Genomic DNA, 22,131 nt, shown 5'->3' on the forward strand with positions numbered 1-22,131 from the left:
TAATGATAATCTTATTAGGCCCTCGAAAAGAAAAATATGGGAAGTACAGTAGTAAAACTCATGCAATAACCACCTTAATAATTTACAAAAAAAAATAAATAAAATAAAAATAATAGCCCACATGAAATGTCTAAAGCATTTAATGAATATTTTTCGAAAATTGATCCTGAACTTGCAAACAATCTGCCTCCAATACAAACCTCTTATAAAGTTCACCTCTGCGATAATGTCTATGTTAACAGACCTTGATACCGTAAACAAAATAAGCTCTCTTAAGAATACGAAAGGAGACATGCATGAGATACCAGTAAATTTAATAAAAGTTGACAAAGTACTACTCGCCACGTCTCTCATTATATTATTCAATCAATCCGTTAATTCCGACATCTTTCCAAATAGGTATAAGCTTCGTAAATTGATCCTCATCCATAAAACAGGTGGAAAAGCTGATACATAAAATTACCGATCAATTTCCATTCCGCCATTAATCAATTTTTCATTTTTTTATTTATTTTTTTTAATATTAATGAAAACAATTAACGGTATATTCTAACAAAATTTAAATCCTAAATAACAAACAGTTTGACTTTAGACTTGAGTACTTTTGACGCAATCATCAGAACTTTGCACTGTTCTCATTATAATAATAATAATAATAATAATAATAATAATAATAATAATAATAATAATAATAATAATAATAATAAATCTGTATTATTTATTTTTTTTATTGACTTTCAAAAAGCATTCGACACATTCGAGCCGAAAATCCCCCCCAAGACAAAATTGCTCTGCTCCAGTCAGAAATTTTAGATTGATCAGAAGTCAGGCGTCCTGTGGCTTCCTTGCGTGAACTGTTTACTTCCTGAAGGGTTGGACGTCTATGAAAAGACGTGGAAAAGTGCAGGGTGGTATCATCAGGGTAGGAATGGATAGGATAAGAAGTATGGGATCGTTAATGATTAATAGGAAGAGAGTGGGTGACAGGAGAGAACTCTGAGGAACACCACTCTTAATAGATTGACTGAAATGATAAAAGCAGAAGTTACCCTAAATAAGATCCAGAAGATATTTAATGCAGTCATAAGAACTGAGAAAGTTGGCAGATTGAAAGAATGCTATTATCACATTAAACAAGGGGGACAAGAAATGCCTTGCTAACTACATACCCATCAGTCTACTCTCCCCACATACGAGTATACAAATTATTTATGAAGATTCTTAAAAACAGACTCGGTAGCACGCTAGATGAACATCAACTGTCAGAACAGGCTGCGCATAAGAAAGGCTTCTCTAACATCGACTACCCGAATGCTGTCACACAAGTACTCAAGAAAAACGTTGAGTACGAAATCCATGGCCTTTGCTTACTACGAAAAGACGTTTGATTCTATTCAACATCGAAGTATTGCAGAAGCATGGGATGCAAGAGAAGTACATTAACATCAACAAAGAAACGCACAGCATGGATAAGAAACTAAATGACGTGATCAAGATCGTGAAAGGAGTTTGCCAGGGTGACATTATCGCATAGAGATATATCTCCATGGATTATCACCAGTCATGTTTGTAGCGGCAGCAGAGAAGATCTTCATGACAATAAACATCAAGGCCGAAATCAACATCAGCAAAGTAAAACTAAGTACCCTGAGATTTGCGGATGATATCATACTATTTGATGAGTGAAAAAAAAATAAATAGATAAATAAAACATATTAGTAAATTAAAAGGAAAAAAGATGGAATGAAACTGCACAAGAAGAAAACTAAAAGGTCATGTGCAACGAAGAAGCTAGAAGAAGACAGAGGAGAGGAGTTATAATAGATGGAAAACAGTTACAAGAGATGAGCGAAGACTGATAACACCTAGAAATAGAATAAAACAAAGAGATAGATCAAAGAGGAACATCAGGATGGAGAATTGGAGAATACAGCCTCTTTCTGAAAGGCAGCAAGATCTCAATATGCCTGAAACGAAAGATCATCTTAATTATCAGCTCTGACTTATGGTGCATGGACATGGACCTTCACCAAGCATCAAGCGAGAAAACCTGCAGTCGCCTAAAGAGGCATGGAAAGAATGGTATTAAACGGTCTAGAAGTACTAGAAGGGATAAGATCAGAAATGAAAGAATAAGATAAAAAAAAAATCATGAGTAAAGGACATTGTAGTGAAGGCGAAAAATATAAAAGGATAATGACAGCAGGACATCTCGCCAGGAAGAATAATATCAGATGGGCCAAAACAACAGCAGAGTGAACACCTAGAGAAGCCAGAAGAGCGAGAGGAAGACCTTTGAAGAGGTGGAGAGATGAAATCGAAGAAGTCGGTGGCAGGCAGTAGATGAGAGTGGGTCAAGATCGGTGTGCGCGGCTCGAGTTGTGGAAGCCTTCTGCCAGCAGTAGCATGACGAGCAGAGAACAAAAAAATGTTCTTATATTTTCATTATTATCATTATAATTACCATCATTACAATTATTATTATTATTATTATTATTATTATTATTATTATTATTGTTGTTATAATTGTCCTTATTACAATTACTACTAGTTATTATTATTGTTTATTGTTGCCGTAACCCAAGAATCAAGAAAAAATGAAATACGTAAGAAGAAGGAAGAATGAGACAAGAATGAAGAGACGATACGTGACCACCGAGAAGAATAAGATGCGGTGAGTCATCACAAGACTAACAGAGCCGCAGAGCAGCAGCAGATTACAAGAGATACCATGTGGCTATCACTAACTTAAAACACAAGGGAAGCAGAGGTCACCGACAGCAAATAACGTGGATAAAACAAGGCACTCCATAGGAAACGCCGCCTCCTTGTTTATGCTTAGAGGAAGATGCGATTGCCAAAGTTACTCGAGAATGAACCTTATTGAAAGTCAAGGGAAAATAAATTGTATGATCGAAGTATGGGAAGATAAATATAGTTACTTGAAAATGAACCTTATTGAAAGTATAGGGAAATTAACCATATGCTCGAACTGTGGGAAAATATAGTTACCCGAAAATTAACCTTATTGAAAGTTAGGTGAAAATAAACCGCATGATCGAAATATTGGAAAATAAATATTATAGCAATGGAAGATTTGTTGGGGCAAAATGTCGTTCTAACATCACGTGTATATTATGAGGTGTAGGAAACAGGAATACTCATGAGACAGAGACGAGTTAGACAGAGCTGTCACACCAGAGAGGGTCAAGATGGGCAAGCCGCCTGTCACAGTACCAGTAAGAAGAGCCAGACAGTTGTAATGCAGTCTAATTAAAATGTTGGTGTTACTCAACATATTAATAGAAGGAAATTGGGTATGTGTAAGATTTGCTTCATTATTGAATATTAGTTGCGGGGTCTGTGTAGGATGTGTTTTATCACTGAGTGTTAGCTTGAAGTGATTTGAATCTAAAGTATAATGTAAAGTGTTTCGAGATATTTGATGGAATTTGCGTGAAGAGAGATTAATAGATTTTCGTAGTTCTTCGTTGTTGTCGGAAGTCGTATATGATTCTCTGAGTGTAAATATATGTAAATAATACAAATTAAGTAAAATTTATAAGAAAAAGCTTAAACGCATTCCCTTGAACCCACAAAGGCCAGTCTTAGAGATTAGGGACACAGCAAGATCGTGCAACATAGAAGCACGACATTGTCATACTGTTTCTTTATTGTCATTGTTATTATGTGCACTGTGTCTTCCTTGCATTCATTGTTGTTGTGGCCTGTATTATCGTACTATGTTTTAGCTTGATCTCCTTATTAACACTTATGCGATTCGTTTTTTTCTGCTCTACGTATCTTGCATTTACTTTACTACCTGATATTTTTTTGTGTAGTTTACTTTTTCTAATGTGCTTTTCTTGCTCTTTTATTTTCTTTTGTACAAAAAAGCTACAAGCTTAAAAAGGGCTATTTGCCACATAATGTTGCAAATGTTTATTTGCAGGTTTAATGTGTAAAGCAAATATATTAAAAGTTTTAAAGAGAGAGAGAGAGAGAGAGAGAGAGAGAGAGAGAGAGAGAGAGAGAGAGAGAGAGAGAGAGAGAGAGAGAGAGAGAGAGAGAGAGAGAGAGAGAGAGAGAGAGAGAGAGAGAGAGAGAGAGAGAGAGAGAGAGAGAGAGAGACCGCAATATGACAATCTTTCAAAGGTACCAAAGTACCTTTGAATTCAGCGCTGCGCTCCACCACCTGCCACATTTATCACTCCCACTTTATGATGATAGGGCAAATGTGACGCTTTTTTTTTTTTTTCTATACATGCCACACCTGAGCTCCACCGGAATAGGTTTTACTGCGCCCTGCCAGTATTCATAGTGATCTCGCCTTCCAGTGACTTACGTGTCTTTGGAGACCGTGAAAGATTGATCTTGAGGCTTGAATAGATAATAATTGTTATAATAAACTGAGCAATTTAGACAGTATATTCAGTACCTATCACTACTGATGGCATAACGAGGAAATTTTCCATAAACACCATGATTATTGGTATGCGTAGTGAATGGCTGTTGTTAAAGCACTGTGAGGGCCGTGAATACCTGAACGCCAGAAATTGGGTTAATGGTAGACAGCTTTTGATATGAAAACACATGAAAATGATTACAGGATAGTGCATACCGGTGACGGGGTTAGGGGTGGTAAGGGGGAAGTGTGTACATAATCCCGAAGGTGTCTGACATCTACACTTTTCTCCTCACTCCTGCTGGGTCAATATGGCTTGTTGCACGTGGCGGGTGGCGATCACCTTTTTTCTTGCGACTCTCGTTGCCTCCCACATGGTAAGATCTGAGTCCTTATACATGTATTGCCACAGATGAATTCTTTATTTAGTCACGTTTCATCCAGTAGAATTTTCTGTTTTAGTTAGCGCGCCGCGCTTGACGTGCACTTAGCTGATAATGAGATTCGTTTCACGTTAACTGGACGTACTAACTCCATTCAAAACCTGAGAACGCAAATCAAGTTCTCACAAGAACTCATACCACTTAGTAACAAAGATATATGTCACTTCGTACAACTCCCTTACAATACATAGCACGTGTAATATGCTTCACAACGTTATTTTGAGCACTTCCTTTCAAGTAAAGCAACACCTCGCAGAAAAAAAAAATATAGATACACATGTCACTTCGAACAACTTATTCAGAATACATAGCAAGTGTATGGTTCACGACGTTATACTAAGCAATTGGTCAAAACCTAAGAATGCAAAACCAGTAAACCAACAGCTCACCTATAAAAAAGAAATGTACCACTTCATATAGCTCACTTAGAATACATAGTAAGTGTTTGCTTTACGACGTTATACTGAGTACGTTTGTGAGCTCGTGTAAGAGAAAAGCTCATGTGTTGGCAGGTCTTCATAGCACCGTCATTAGGTGTGATTCACTCCTGACGCAGGAGGACCTTCACCAACACGGCACCAGTCCCTCTCTCTGGACTGCCTATGGTGATTGTGCGAGAAAACCACAGGCTTGCGTGGAGTCTGATACTCACAGTCTACAATATGCTTACAATCCGTTCACGCGCATATGTGACGTATCACATATGCGCGTGGAGGAGGCAGTAGACACCTGCCGAAACGATAATTACTCCCAGTGAGGTCTAAAGCACTGTTCAGGGGGTGCTGTGAACTTATCATTAAACCCAGCTGTGACCTCACTGAACGTTTCCCTTTGTGTCTCACAACACAAGGGGGCAGTCACATCCTGCCCTCTAAAGACAACTCTCTTCCTCCACACAAAACTACAAGCACCTAATAACACACACACCCTTCACTCAAAAATTTTAAAATCATCATGGCGACTCCTACACCAGCCTCGGAGTCCCCATCTGGGCAGGGGGGCATAAATGTTCCCAGGTCGGACTGCCTTTCTGTCGACGACCCTAAGTGTCTTGACATCCCCCTCAACTTTTTCTTCATTAACTTCTGCAACATTCGCGGTCTAAGATCTAATTTTCAATCTGTAGAACACAACCTCTTCTCTTCTAAGCCTCATCTTCTTTTCCTCACTCAAACTCAAGTGTCTGAGGCAACTGACAGTAGCCCCCTTATCTGTTCCCTCCTACTTTCTCTATCCTCATTTTCAATCCAAAGCTGGATGCTGCGTTTATGTGTGCAATGACTTAACCTGCTCTCGTGCCCACGCTCTTGAATCTTCCGAGTTTTCCACCATCTGGCTACGACTACAGAGTCACTCTCATACTAAATTTATCTGTGCTGTATACCTCTCACCTAACTCCTCTGATTAAAAGAAATTCTTTGACTACTTCCAAAGTGGAGCGCATTCTGAACCTCTTACCTTTTGCAGAGATCTCCATTCTTGGAGACTTCAATGTTCACCACCAGCTTTGGTTTTCCTTTCCCTTCATTGACCATCCTGGTGAACTAGCCTACAACTTTGCTATCCTCCATGACCTAGAGCAATTGGTGCAACACTACTCGTATTCCTGACCGTCTTGGAGATACACCCAACATTCTTGACCTTTTCCTGACCTCTAATCCTTCTGCTTATGCTGTCACCCTTTCTTCTCCGTTGGGCTCCTCCGATCACAATCTCATATCTTTATCTTGTCCTATCGCTCCAATCCCCCCTCAGGATCTCCCTAAGCGAAGGTGCCTCTGGCGTTTTGCCTCTGCTAGTTGGGGGGACCTGAGGAGGTATTTTGCTGATTTTCCTTGGAATGACTACTGCTTCCGTGTCAAAGACCCGTTTTTGTGTGCTGAGCGCATAACAGAGATGATAGTGTCTGGCATGGAGGCGTACATTCCTCACTCTTTTTCTCGTCCTAAACCTTCTAAACCTTGGTTTAACACAGCTTGTTCTCGTGCTATACATGATAGAGAGCTGGCCCACAAAAGGTACTTAAGCCTTCCATCACCAGAATCTCATGCACTTTATATTTCTGCCCGGAACCATGCCAAGTCTGTTCTCCAACTAGCCAAAAACTCATTCATTAACAGAAAATGTCAAAACCTTTCAAGATCTAACTCCCCTCGTGATTTCTGGCATCTAGCCAAAAATATCTCCAATAACTGTGCTTCTTCTTCTTTCCCTCCTCTATTTCAACCAGATGGCACCACTGCTATCACATCTATTTCTAAAGCTGAACTCTTCGCTCAAACCTTTCCTAAAAACTCTACCTTAGACGATTCTGGGCTTGTTCCTCCCTCTCTTCCACCCTCTGACTACTTCATGCCACGTATTAAAATTCTTCGCAATGATGTTTTCCATGCCCTCGCTGGCCTAAACCCTCGGAAGGCTTATGGAGCTGATGGGGTCCCTCCTATTGTTCTCCGAAACTGTGCCTTCGTGCTTGCACCTTGCCTAGTCAAACTCTTTCAGCTCTCTCTGTCAACATCTACCTTTCCTTCTTGCTGGAAGTTTGCTTATATTCAACCTGTTCCTAAAAAGGGTGACCGTTCTAATCCCTCAAACTACCGTCCTATTGCTTTAATTTCCTACCTATCTAAAGTTTTTAATCTATCCTCAATAGGAAGATTCTTAAACATCTATCACTTCACAACCTTCTATCTGATCGCCAGTATGGGTTCCGTCAAGGCCGCTCTACTGGTGATCTTCTGGCTTTCCTTATTGAGTCTTGGTCATCCTCTTTTAGAGATTTTGGTGAAACTTTTGCTGTTGCCTTGGACATATCAAAAGCTTTTGATAGAGTCTTGCACAAAGCTTTGATTTCCAAACTACCCTCCTACGGTTTCTAAACTTCTCTCTGTAACTTCATCTCAAGTTTCCTTTCTGACTGTTCTATTGCTGCTGTGGTAGACGGTCACTGTTCTCCTCCTAAATCTATTAACAGTGGTGTTCCTCAGGGTTCTGTCCTGTCACCCACTCTCTTCTTATTGTTCATTAATGATCTTCTAAACCAAACTTCTTGTCCTATCCACTCCTACGCTGATGATACCACCCTGCACTTTTCCACGTCTTTTCATAGACGTCCAACCCTTCAGGCGGTAAACATATCACGCAGGAAAGCCACAGAACGCTTCACTTCTGATCTTTCTAAAATTTCTGATTGAGGCAGAGCAAATATGGTATTGTTTAATGCCTCAAACACTCAATTCCTCCATCTATTAACTCGAGACAACTTTCCAGACAACTATCCCCTCTTCTTCAATGACACTCAACTGTCCCCCTCTTCTACACTGAACATCCTCGGTCTGTCCTTTACTTATAATCTGAACTGGAAACTTCACATCTCATCTCTAGCTAAAACAGCTTCTATGAAGTTAGGTGTTCTGAGACGTCTCCGCCAGTTTTTCTCATCCCCTCAGCTGCTAACTCTGTACAAGGGCCTTATCCGTCCATTATTGGAGTATGCTTCACATGTCTGAGGGGGTTCCACTCATACTGCTCTTCTAGACAGGGTGGAATCAAAAGCTTTTCGTCTCATCAACTCCTCTCCTCTAACTGACTGTCTTCAGCCTCTCTCTCTCACCGCCGCAATGTTGCATATCTAGCTGTCTTCTACCGGTATTTTCATGCTAACTGCTCTTCTGATCTTGCTAACTGCATGCCTCCCCTCCTTCCGCGGCCTCGCTGTAGAAGACTTTCTTCTTTCTCTCACCCCTATTCTGTCCACCTCTCTAACGCAAGAGTTAACCAGTATTCTCAATCATTCATCCCTTTCTCTGGTAAACTCTGGAACTCCCTGCCTGCTTCTGTATTTCCACCTTCCTATGACTTGAATTTCTTCAAGAGGGAGGTTTCAAGACACTTATCCTTCAATTTTTGATTACTGTATATATATATCCATATATATATAGTGGCAAGAATCCCACTTAGGCACCAGTCCCAACAGATACCAAGAGAATAATTGAAAATTGAAGGATAAGTGTCTTGAAACCAAATTCTTGAAAGAGTTCGTCATAAGAAAGAGGAAATACAGAGTCATGCAGGGAATTCCAGAGTTTACGAGAGAAAGCGATGAATGACCGAGAGTACTGGTTAATTCTTGTATTAGAGAGGTGGGCAGAATATGGATGAGAGAAAGAAGAAAGACATGTGAAGTGAGGCCTCGGTTGGAGGGGAGGCATGCAGTTAGCAAGATCAGAAGAGCGGGTCTCTCTCAGGTCTCTCTCTCTCTCTCTCTCTCTCTCTCTCTCTCTCTCTCTCTCTCTCTCTCTCTCTCTCTGATAACAGTCCAGTTTGAGAAGAAAGTAATGCATTGATAATGTTCTTCTCACACACACACACACACAAACACACACACACACACACACACACACACACACACACACACACACACACACACACACACACACACACACACACACACACACACACACACACAAAAAAAAAAATAAATAAATAAATGAATAAATAAATAAATAAATAAAATAAATTACACACTCACACACCCATCCACACACACACACACACACACACACACACACACACACACACACACACACACACACACACACACACACACACACACACAAACAAACATACACACACCCACACACCCATCCACACACACACACACACACACACACACACACACACACACACACACACACACACACACACACACACACACAAACACACACACTTATTTCACTATCATTAACTGTGTTATTACATCACGTTAATGAAGAGAGGCGCCAGATGAACCCAGTCGACTGGAATGATCTACCAGTGACACACACACACACACACACACACACACACACACACACACACACACACACACACACACACACACACACACACACACACACACACACACACACACACACACACACACACACACAGACACACACACACACCTATTTAATTCTTATTTCCTGCGTTACAGATTGATGAGGGAGGGCGCCAGATGGGCCCAGTAGACGGGAAAGATTTCTTGGTGAGTCTGCCAAAACTAAAAATATGAAAAAAAGACGTGCACAAACATATATTTCAGGCTCAGTAATCCTCGCTTTCGTGGAACATGTTTACTGAATCCTTTATTTTTTTCCATTTTTTTTCATCTTTCAGGTTCCAGGTTCCATACACACACACACACTTATTTAACTATCATTAACTGTGTTATTACATCACGTTAATGAAGAGGGGCGCCAGATGAACCCAGTCGACTGGAATGATCTACCAGTGACACACACACACACACACACACACACACACACCTATTTAATTCTTATTTCCTGCGTTACAGATTGATGAGGGAGGGCGCCAGATGGGCCCAGTAGACGGGAAAGATTTCTTGGTGAGTCTGCCAAAACTAAATATATGAAAAAAAGACGTGCACATACGTACATATATTTCAGGCTCAGTAATCCTCGCTTTCGTGGAACATGTTTACTGAATCCTTTATTTTTTTCCGTTTTTTTTTTTTTCATCTTCCAGGTTCCAGATTTCATAGACACAAACCCCTCTGTGATAAATGGCCAGCCAGTCTTTGAGGGGGACATCATATTGACGGAGAACCAGTGGGCGGCTGTCAGAGCGAGGAAGGGCCTTTCAGATCTCACCAAGCGCTGGAGTGAAGGATCAGACGGCTATCCTGTTGTCCCATACAGATTCACGGACGGTAAGTGAATAGTCTTAGGGTAAATAAACAGAAACAGTGGCGTATGCTTGAGTCTTAAAGAGAAGGAGTATGTGGCAGCCTCCACATGAAACATTCCTATCACTTACCTTTTGGTGGATAGCAGTAGTAGTGTCGAGTGAACTGTGTGGGAGGAAAAAGTCAATGTGTCAATGTGAGAAGCCTGCAATACATATTATTTTGCTAAAATACCACTTCAATCTACTGCTAACTATGAGTAAAGCCAGTTTCTACTCCAGCCAATCGTTATTTCCACCCAAAGATCGCCTTAATAAGAACGTCATAAAGGCCGGGATGGAACACTGGATGGATCACACGTGCATCAAGTTCCAAGAAACCACAAACACCAACCAGCCTCATCTGATGTTCCTTTACGAGAGCGGGTGTTGGTCCTGGATGGGCATGTTATCGCAGAATGGACAAAACGTCTCCATCGGGGAAAACTGTGATAGTGTAAGTGTGACACGAACCATATTCTTAGACATGAGCTTTTTTTCCCAGAATTTCATTATTCCTAAATAATATGTAAGTCTACCAGAAGAACAACAATAATACACTATTTTCTTATATTCCTCTGCTCAGCTCGGCACTGTCGCCCACGAGGTCGGACACGCCATTGGGTTCAATCACGAGCAGTGTCGCCCGGACAGGGACGAGTACGTGGTCATCAACTGGGACAACATTCCAAGCCCAAGGCAATACAACTTCGCAAAAGCTTCTGCATCGGAGTTCGATAACCAAAATGTGCCTTATGACTACTCTTCCAACATGCAGTACGGCTCCACGGTGAGTAGCACCTCCCACACCCTACCCTACCCTACCCCAATCCCGCCGATGTAAAGCATTTCAACATTCACTCATTAAAAAGCATGTTCACTTGCTTCATATTTACCTTGAATACAGAATGCCTTTTCTTTGTATATATGCATAGATTTCATTGTTTGTCCATTATGTTTCTACTTCATACAAAAATTACGTGTTTTTCGGAAATGAAAATTCACGAACAGAACTTGCCTCTCATTAATTAGTGTTTAGTTTCTTATATATATATATATATATATATATATATATATATATATATATATATATATATATATATATATATATATATATATATATATATATATATATATATATATATATATATATATATATATATACGAGTATATATATATATATATATATATATATATATATATATATATATATATATATATATATATATATATATATATATACCCACTCAATCGAATTCCCATTGCTCACATCATCTCGTTCTCCAGGGCTTCACATCAAACGGCAAGACAACAATCGCCACTGTGGACCCTCTAACGCAGGGACTCATAGGCACGGGCGAGGTGCTTTCTCATCGCGACAAACATCTGGCCAACATTATGTACAAGTGTATTGGTGAGTGTGACGCAGCGCAGACGTAATAAGGCCATAGATAAGTAATTAAGTCTTTGTATACTTCAGTGAATAATAGTGACACCTTGTTACTGGTTAAATTGCTCTTCGTTTTGGGTACACTAGCTTCTGTTGACGTATTAGGAATGTGTAGGCTTTCTGTACCATGTTGGGTGTCACACTTCCAATTTAGAGTTTGATATTCCGTTTACCATCTCTTATTATTTCAGATAACACTTCAAGATTACATTCCTCTTGCCAATGACACTTTTGCAAGTAGTTTTTTTTTTTTTTTTTTTTTTTTACCAGTCTTACTGTCTCCTTTAGGATATGGCACTATCAGTGGGTTTGTTTTCATCGGATTTTGTTTACCTTGGCCGGAGCCCTTCTTAAAAAAAAAAAAAAAAAAAAAAGCGTTACAATATTCACCGTCTAAAGCTCTTTCGAACCCTAGGACTGTCAGCACCCATCACCTGAAGGATGTCTGTCCTTTGTTGAAGTTTGGTGATTACGGGTCGGGGGCTTAAGCAGATGACACAACACTCTGTCTTGGGACGTCCTCCTGGGGGAAACAACTTAGTCTTGATACCTCTCAGTTGATGCGCTTGGTGATGTTAGGTTAGATCAGTTAGCTCTTTTTGGCATTGGAATACACAAGCCTCTTCACATCAAGGCAGTGCTGTATTTAAGGATTAGGTAGTATGGCACACTGATCACCAAGCAATAAGGATTTTTCTTCTTCACCTACTATGGGTACTGTTAGATTAGATTAGTTTAGCTTCTCTGATCGCTAGAATTTGCTCTTCACTACATCATGGTAACGTCATACTATTTAAGAGCAAAGTGTGACACACTGATCACTGTGCAATACGGATTTTTTTCTTCTTCAGACAAGTGGCTTGCAAAATGTGGGCAGAGCTCGGACACTTGCAAGAATGGTGGGTACTTTGGAGTTAATTGTGCATGCGTGTGTCCACCAGGCACCGCAGGCACCGAGTGCGAACAGAAGACAGGAGGGTATTACGGTGAGTACCATGAAAGTTAAATTGACCAGCTAGTAGATCAGTGGCAGATAAATATACTTGAGCTGTTTTACTTTTGGATTGAAAAAAATAAAAATACTACATTTCAGTTTCTTCTTCAAGCATTAACTAAATATTGAATAAATAAAACACGAAAGAAGAAATAAAGAATGAAGAAAGAAATGAAGGAGGAAGAAGTGAGAGAGGAAAAATACAACCATGCAAGAAATTACCAAGATTACATGAAGCCATCGTAAGCTAATAGACGAAAGACACGAGAACATTACCGAGATCGACACCAACAGGACCGACGGGGATATCACATGGCAATCGCTGCGCATGCCAAGCTCCGCATAATGATAAGAACATAAGAAAATAAACAATAATAACACCAACACTTTTATATCACAGATTCGTTGCTGAACTCCTGCACTGAAAAGGTCACTACGCAGGGCACGCTGACTTCCCCTAACTATCCCTCCAACTATCCAAAAGGTGAGAGAGAGAGAGAGAGAGAGAGAGAGAGAGAGAGAGAGAGAGAGAGAGAGAGAGAGAGAGAGAGAGAGAGAGAGAGAGAGAGAGAGAGAGAGAGAGAGAGAGAGAGAGAGAGAGAGAGAGAGAGAGAGAGAGAGAGAGAGAGAGAGAGAGAGAGAGAGAGAGAGAGAGAGAGAGAGAGGAGGGGAGACTTCTGATATTCACCTGTAACTTTCAACAGGTCAATGTGTCAAGTGGATCGTGGCCCCGGAGTGTCACGTGCCTAAGGTGACATTTACCGATTTCACTCTTTGCGAGAGACATTCTTACTGCAATAATAATGAGTGCTGCTACTTTGACGCATTGGAAATAAGGACCACTAGTATGACCAACGGTGACGTGTAAGTATGGAGGAGGAGAAAGAGGATGAAGTGCACTAGATTTTTTTGAAATGAAAGAGCATAAAAAAGAAAAGTCTGTTAATGTATCGCGGAGTGAACTGATTGGATGTAGCAGTCTGCTTTACATGCATCTATTAATACTAATATACGGCTGGCAGGCTGGTCAGACAAAGGTCTCTCTCACTCATGTCTCACTGCAATCGAGTACCAACAGGGAGAGTAAAAATGCTTATTTCACCTAAGCTTAGTGGAACGCTGCCTTGGATAAAATGACTTGTTGAGGGTACCTTGACGTTTCATCTTCTGAAACTCATTTATTCTTCCCGAAATCACGTCATATATGTTCAACAAATATCATAGTCAAATGTTCATGTTTTCCTAATAACAGTACGCTAACACCTGTGATCTTATTTGCTGGCAGGTACTGCGACACGGATATTGTAAACGGCCAGAGCTTCACCGGCACGAGCCGCGAGATGATCCTTTATTTCAGAGCGAAAAGCTACTATTACCGCAAGGGATGGTCTGCTAATGTCACCTTTGTAAAGCAAGACGGATGCAAGTAAAGGACACCAGACAAGTCAAGGATGGCCAAGTGGCGGGAGAAGACAGCCATGAAACTGCAAAACAAAATCTAACCAAAAAATAATTACAAGCAAGACACCAAAGGCATTATTTCATTCATACTTCAACCTTTTTCCTCTCTTATCCGATTATGCGTGTGATTCTGCAGAATATGTAACACTAATGGTACCTTAATGCTTCTCAACAAACAGAAAGATAGTGTCTTAGACGTCAGCCACAACAATCGTCATGGCTCCAAAATGTCATGGCCTGTCCTCCTGTTCTACTCAGGGATTCAGTCCCCGTCTAGGACCTCTCACTATAACCCTTGTTCACCAGCTAAAAAAAAAAAAAAAAAAAAAAAAACTCCTCTACTGGTGATCTGGTTTTCCTTACTGAATCTTGGTCATCCTCTTTTAGAGATTTTGGTGAATCTTTTGATATTGCCTTAGACATATCAAAAGCTTTTTGACAGAGTCTGGCACAAAACACTGATATCCAAACAACCGTCCTACGGCTCTATTTTCTCTCTCTTTTCTGCTCTATTGCTGTTGCTCTTCTCCTAAGTCCATTAACAGTGGTGTTCCTTAGGGCTTCGTCCTGTCCTGTACTTTCCCACGTCTTTTCGTAAACGTCCAACCCTCCAGGAAGTAAACAGTTCACACAGGGAAGCTCCAGAGCGACTGACTTCTGATCTTTCTAAAATTTCTCATAGGGAGATAGCAACCTTAATATTATTCAGTACCTCAAAACTCGATTCCTCCATCTGTCAACTCGACACAGCCTTCCAGACAACTGTCCCCTCTTCTGCAATGACACTCAACTGTCCCCCTCTTTTACACTAAATATCCTCGGTTAAAGGAGAGGAGTTCATTAAACGAAAAGCTTTTGATTCCACCCTGTCTAAAAGAGCGGTATGAGTGGAACCCCCTCATACATGTGAAGCATACTCCATATATGGGCGGATAAGGCTCCTGTACAGAGTTAGCAGTTGGTGAGGGGGAGGGGTGAGAAAAACTGGCGGAGACGACTCAGAACACCTAACTTCATAGAAGCTGTTTTAACTGGAGATGAGTAATCTGAACGGGAAACTTCACATCTCATCTCTAGTTAAAACAACTTCTATGAAGTTAGGTGTTCTGAGTCGTCTCCGCCAGTTTTTCTCACCCCTACCCCCACCAACTGCTAACTCTGTACAGGAGCCTTATCCGCCCATATATGGAGTATGCTTCACGTGTGTTTTTTTTTTTTTTTTTTTATGTAGGAAGGACACTGGCAAAGGCCAACAAAAATCCAATAAAAAAAATATGCCCACTGAAATGCCAGTCCCATAAAAGGGTCAAAGCAGTGGTCAAAAATTGATGAATAAGTGTCTTGAAACATCCCTCTTGAAGGAATTCAAGTCATAGGAAGGTGGAAATACAGAAGGAGGCAGGGAGTTCCAGAGTTTACCAGAGAAAGGGATGAATGATTGAGAATACTGGTTAACTCTTGTGTTAGAGAGGTGGACAGAATAGGGGTGAGAGAAAGAAAAAAGTCTTGTGCAGCGAGGCCGCGGGAGGAGGGGAGGCATGCAGTTAGCAGGATCAGAAGACCAGTTAGCATGAAAATAGCGGTAGAAGACAGCTAGATATGCAACATTGCGGCGGTGAGAGAGAGGCTGAAGACAGTTAGAGGAGAGGAGTTGATGAGACGAAAAGCTTTTGATTCCACCCTGTCTAGAAGAGCAGTATGAGTGGAACCCCCCCAGACATGTGAAGCATACTCCATACATGGACGGATAAGGCCCTTGTACAGAGTTAGCAGCTGGGGGAGTGAGAAAAACTGGCGGAGACGTCTCAGAACACCTAACTTCATAGAAGCTGTTTTAGCTAGAGATGAGATGTGAAGTTTCCAGTTCAGATTATAAGTAAAGGACAGACCGAGGATGTTCAGTGCAGAAGAGGGGGACAGTTGAGTGTCATTGAAGAAGAGGGGATAGTTGTCTGGAAGGTTGTGTCGAGTTGATAGATGGAGGAATTGAGTTTTTGAGGCACTGAACAATACCAAGTTTGCTCTGCCCCAATCAAAAATTTTAGAAAGATCAGACGTCAAGCGTTCTGTGGCTTCCCTGCGTGAAATGTTTACCTCCTGAAGGGTTGGACGTCTATGAAAAGACGTGGAAAAGTGCGGGGTGGTATCATCAGTGTAGGAGTGGATAGGACAAGAAGTTTGGTTTAGAAGATCATTCATGAACAATAAGAAGAGAGTGGGTGACAGGACAGAACCCTGAGGAACACCACTGTTAACTGATTTAGGAGAAGAACAATGACCGTCTACCACAGCAGCAATAGAACGGTCAGAAAGGAAACTTGAGATGAAGTTACAGAGAGAGGGTTAGAAACCGTAGGAGGGTAGTTTGGAAATCAAAGCTTTGTGCAAGACTCTATCAAAACCTTTTGATATGTCCAAGGCAACAGCAAAATCTCTAAAAGAGGATGACCAAGACTCAGTCACCAGTAGAGCGGCCTTGACGGAACCCATACTGGCGATCAGATAGAGAGTTGTGAAGTGATAGATGTTTAAGAATCTTCCTGTTGAGGATTATTGGAGGCACAGTTTCGGAGAACAATAGGAGGGACCCCATCAGGTCCATAAGTCTTCCGAGGGTTTAGGCCAGCGAGGGCATGGAAAACATCATTGCAAAGAATTTTAATAGGTGGTATGAAGTAGTCAGAGGGTGGAGGAGAGGGAGGAACAAGCCCAGAATCGTCCAAGGTAGAGTTTTTAGCAAAGGTTTGAGCGAAGAGTTAGAAATAGATGTGATAGCAGTGGTGCCATCTGGTTGAAATAGAGGAGGGAAAGAAGAAGAAGCAAAGTTATTGGAGATATTTTTGGCTAGATGCCAGAAATCACGAGGGGAGTTAGATCTTGAAAGGTTTTGACATTTTCTGTTAATGAAGGAGTTTTTGGCTAGTTGGAGAACAGACTTGGCATGGTTCCGGGCAGAAATATAAAGTGCATGAGATTCTGGTGGTGGAAGGCTTAAGTAGCTTTTGTGGACCACCTCTCTATCATGTATAGCACGAGAACAAACTGTGTTAAACCAAGGTTTAGAAGGTTTAGGACGAGAAAAAGAATGAGGAATGTACGCCTCCATGCTAGACACTATCATCTCTGTTATGCGTTCAGCACACAAAGACGGGTCTCTGACACGGAAGCAGTAGTCATTCCAAGGAAAATCAGCAAAATACCTCCTCAGGTCCCCCCAACTAGCAGAGGCAAAACGCCAGAGGCACCTCCGCTTAGGGTGATCCTAAGGAGGGATTGGAGCGATAGGACAAGATAAAGATATGAGATTGTGATCGGAGGAGCCCAACAGAGAAGAAAGGGTGACAGCATAAGCAGAAGGATTAGGGGTCAGGAAAAGGTCAAGAATGTTGGGCGTATCTCCAAGATGGTCAGGAATATGAGTAGGGTGTTGCACCAATTGCTCTAGGTCATGGAGGATAGCAAAGTTGTAGGCTATTTCATCAGGATGGTCAGTGAAGGGAGAGGAAAGCCAAAGTTGGTGGTATGAGTGCTTCCACTCATACCGCTCTTTTAGACAGGGTGGAATCAAAAGTTTTTCGTTTAATGAATTCCTCTCCTTTAACTGACTGTCTTCGGCCTCTTTGTCATTGCCGCACTGTTACGTTTCTACCTTTATTTTGATGCCAACTGCTCCTCTGATCTTGCTAACTGTATGCCTTCCCACCTCCTGTGGCCTCACTGCATAAGACTTTCTTCTTTCACCCCTATTCTATCCACCTCTCTAATGCAAGATTTAACCAGTATTTTGAATCATTCATCCCTTTCTCTGGTAAACTCTGGAACTCCCTGCCTGTTTCTTTATTTCCACCTTCCAATAAACTGAACTCTTTCAAGAGGGAAGCTTCAAGATACTTATCCTTGTGTGTTTTGATGCTGCCATAATTGTAACTTATGCTGTACTCGACCACGAGCTTGTTAAACTTGAGGCTGTTGTTGCTTGCATTGCATTTGGCTATAACTATTTGAGTTTAGTCTTGAGCGTGTCTGTGGGGTGCTTGGTGATCTTGGCAAATTTTGTCGTTTCGCCCAGATCGCCCTGAGATACTTGGAAGTGTCCATGATGACGTAAGCTGCCGTTTTGTCTGGTCTTCTGATTCTGAAATCAGGGTCGGTTTTAAGTTGCTTTGTTGCTTCAATATGTTTTTTCTCGAGTATGCTGCTCCTGTGACTGCCTCTTGTTTTGGATGCTTCTGCTATGACTACTTGCTTATATAAGTTTATAAACGTTTATAGTAACTTCGCATTTTCTGTATAATTTTTTTATGTCGTTGATGAGCGCCTCACATTCTATTCGTTTCTGGAACTTCTTTGGCTAGGAGAGAACGTGGCAGTTGAGGCCTGTGTTAAGTAGCTCCTCTCGTTCTGTAAGGAGCGTTTTTCTGGTTAAATTGATGTAGCCTTTGATAGGTCGTGTGCACTTGATTTGGTCTCCATTTAGGGCAATGAGTTTTTTTTTTTTTTTAAGGTTTTTAGCCATGATGCCATTTTTGTATTTGTCTATACATTCTTGCTAGATGTAAAGAAAATATCTTAAAAAAATACTAAATGTGACGTAGCGATCACATTTAATGAAACACACACACACACACACACACACACACACACAAAATATATATATATATATATATATATATATATATATATATATATATATATATATATATATATATATATATATATATATATATATATATATATATATATGTATGTATTACGACCACAAATCCCTGCCCTTCTCCCAACTGCCACAGACTGAGCTAGTTTCCCTACAAGTCACCCCCTATATGACTGGTTACAGGGCTTAGATTATTTAGACTCTTGAACCCTTTGCCATCGGTCATAACCACAGGTTAAGCAAATGAAGCCGCCAATCTGTTTAATCCACCCACTGGCAAGGGAATCTCACTACTGCCAAATTCCACCAACAGCTGGGAAGAATTGCCAGATGCGTCTAAGACTAGCTATAACAAATAACAAACACATATGAAGTCGAAGTATAATACCCCGTGGGAATATATAACAGACCAACCCACATCCAACAAGGTATTATATCTACCCACCGAGTAGCGTCGTTTACAGCCTCCTGGACAATAGACCTCGACAGGGCCTGAGGAGGGAGCAAATTATCACTGCGTAGCAGCTAGAATCCTCTGCGTCCAAGCACTCTACAGGAGCCTGGACCAACAGTAACATATAATTAATAAAACACGTACACAAAGTGCCCATAAAAACAGACAGGAGGATAACCCATATCTCAATGTCACCAAATTCGGCTTAAGCCCTTGGCCGAAGAGTCACGTCCTGAATATATGATGTAGGTTACAAATACTTATATTAACAGGCATCTGGAGGGAGGCTTCTAAAGCTCTACACACACACACACACACACACACACACACACACACACACACACACACACTGTTACGACCACAATTCCCAGCCCCTTCAACAAGCTGCCGCAACTTGACTTGCTTCCTTGACCCACCTCCTACGTGGACTCAGTGCAGGGTTCAGATGCGGGTGTACAGGGCCCCTTGTGACTCTTTTCACAACAGTTGTAACTCCAGCTCACACTAATTTGAGTTTGCCAGTCTGTTTTACCTACCCACAGACAAGGAAAATACTCCAACAAACACTTAACACCCATAGCTGCAGAAGAATCGACAACCACGTCTAGGAAAAACAGTCAACATACGATAACACATATATCGTCAAGGTATAATACCACGTTGGGCTTCCACTATCTGTGACAGTCCTCCCATTGCCCAACAGAATGTTATAGCCTCAAGCCGAGTAGTATCATTTACTGCCTCCTGGCCCACAGGCCTTATCAGGACCTGAGGAGGGAGTAAAGTTTATTACACGGCTAATTACTTACGTCCTCTGCGGCTGAACTGCATCAGTCCGCAGTAGCATTTCAGACAAAAGGGTCACCAACAAGAGACTAAAGCTAAAGCAAAAAGCGTGCCCACAAAGACAAAGGAGGACCAGTCGCCGCTCACTGTGCCAGCTCAACCTGCAGGCGAGGAGTCACTTCCCTGGGTATAGTGTGCAATTCACAACTACTACTTACTGGCAGACTACTATGCAGAATCCTAGTCTATATAAGTAGGCCGGTGGGTACGGCCGGTAATGACTCACTTATCTCCTTAAGGCAACTGACCCGGCTAACTTTTATCCTGCCTTAGTCTCCTTCAAATATTAGAGCACGTCTCAGTACATTTGGTCATTCCAATTGCAGGGTAGTGACTGTCTTGGAGAAAGCGTGCCAAACACTTTCCTGCGCTTCTGCTAAGGGGATGGGGTACAGGGAAAGAAGTTGGGGGGAGGGTGTACGACACACACACATACAGACACGCGCCCACACCCGCTCCCCGCGCTGTCTTTACTTGAATAAAATATTTTACTTTCAAAAACTCTACTGACTAAACAAAGGGGCTAGATGAATACCGATTGTTTCTTTGTCAAGGAAAACGTTTCTACTAAATATTGGGTGAGTCTCAAATGAAATGGATAAGAGAAAGTAAGGAAGTTTATGTGGGGAACATGAGTAATTACGCGGATAAATATCTTAGAGTTTCAGTTTGAGTACGTACGTGATCAGGACGCGTCTAAGTCTCGTCCCTGGCTTTTCTCTCTCTCTCTCTCTCTCTCTCTCTCTCTCATGCACACTCACTTTCCTTATCCCATGTTACTTTATCTCACTGCACATTACAATATATATATATATATATATATATATATATATATATATATATATATATATATATATATATATATATATATATATATATATATATATATATATATATATATATATATATATATCAATTCAATTCTGCTCCCAGGTAGGCTTTCAGCCTGTCAGGCGGGCCAGCACTGTTCTCCAGTTAGTCCTCTCGAAGCTTTCTTCCTCCCTCAGTTCCTCCAACGTCCCCAGTCCATTCGCCTCCAGGATTTCTTCCGCTCCGTCCTTCCATCTCTTCTTCGGTCTCTCTTTAGATCTTCTACCTTCTGGCCTCCAGTTCCATCTTTTCTTTGTAATTCTTTCTACATGCATTCTCTCCACAAGTCCAAGCCATCTTAGCTGTGCCTTTTATATTTTGCTTCTAACTGACGTTACTCCAATCATTTCTCTTATTTCAACATTTCTAATTCGATCTATTCTAGTTTTATTTACTATTGCTCTTAGGGTTCTCATCTCTGCCGATTGAATTCTGCTCCAGTCTCTTGTTGTTAATGTCCAACTTTCTGAGGCATATATTAAAATTGGTACTAGGACTGATTCAAATATAGTTTCCTTTGCCTCTGTAGGAATATATTTTATCCTTTAGGATAGGACATAGGGCACAGACACCTCTAACTGTACTTTGATATTCTTTCAGTTATCTCTTCTTTGTTCTTATATCCATCTTTTGCAAGTATACTTCCCAGATATTTAACACACTCACTTTCTTTCACATATTCATTTTCAATTTCTATTTCTACAATATCTTCATTTTCCTTTGTTAAAGTTAGTATTTCAGTCTTCTGTACTCGTATTATTGATGCTCAACTCCGCCTCATCAAAGCACTTTTTCCAACAATTTAGAGATATCTCCAACTGCAGCCTGTT

General features: G+C 41.0%; 1 protein-coding gene across 2 annotated transcripts; it reads left to right on the forward strand.

The window, feature by feature from the left end:
• Window positions 1-4,633: 4,633 nt before the first annotated feature.
• Window positions 4,634-14,548, forward strand: LOC135090071 (protein SpAN-like). 2 transcript variants are annotated; one of them, XM_063986353.1, is made up of 11 exons: window positions 4,634-4,782; window positions 9,824-9,874; window positions 10,184-10,234; window positions 10,375-10,558; window positions 10,839-11,029; window positions 11,159-11,362; window positions 11,860-11,986; window positions 12,874-13,008; window positions 13,417-13,500; window positions 13,721-13,880; window positions 14,302-14,548. In XM_063986353.1, exons 1-11 carry the CDS (start codon window positions 4,717-4,719, stop codon window positions 14,444-14,446), a joined length of 1,398 nt encoding a protein of 465 aa, XP_063842423.1. In that variant the 5' UTR covers window positions 4,634-4,716; the 3' UTR covers window positions 14,447-14,548. The 2 variants fall into 2 exon arrangements, with proteins under 2 accessions (XP_063842423.1, XP_063842424.1); XM_063986354.1 differs by lacking the exon at window positions 10,184-10,234.
• The last annotated feature ends 7,583 nt before the right edge of the window (window positions 14,549-22,131 follow it).

Source organism: Scylla paramamosain, chromosome 34 (genome assembly GCF_035594125.1).
Source record: "Scylla paramamosain isolate STU-SP2022 chromosome 34, ASM3559412v1, whole genome shotgun sequence".
Taxonomy (NCBI): domain Eukaryota; kingdom Metazoa; phylum Arthropoda; class Malacostraca; order Decapoda; family Portunidae; genus Scylla; species Scylla paramamosain.

Coding starts and splice junctions, on each gene's coding strand:
- LOC135090071 (XM_063986353.1), top strand. CDS start 4,717: ATGGCTTGTTGCACGTGGCGGGTGGCGATCACCTTTTTTCTTGCGACT. Junction 9,875..10,183: donor TAGACGGGAAAGATTTCTTG/GTGAGTCTGCCA, acceptor CCTGCGTTACAG/ATTGATGAGGGAGGGCGCCA. Junction 13,881..14,301: donor AGTATGACCAACGGTGACGT/GTAAGTATGGAG, acceptor ATTTGCTGGCAG/GTACTGCGACACGGATATTG.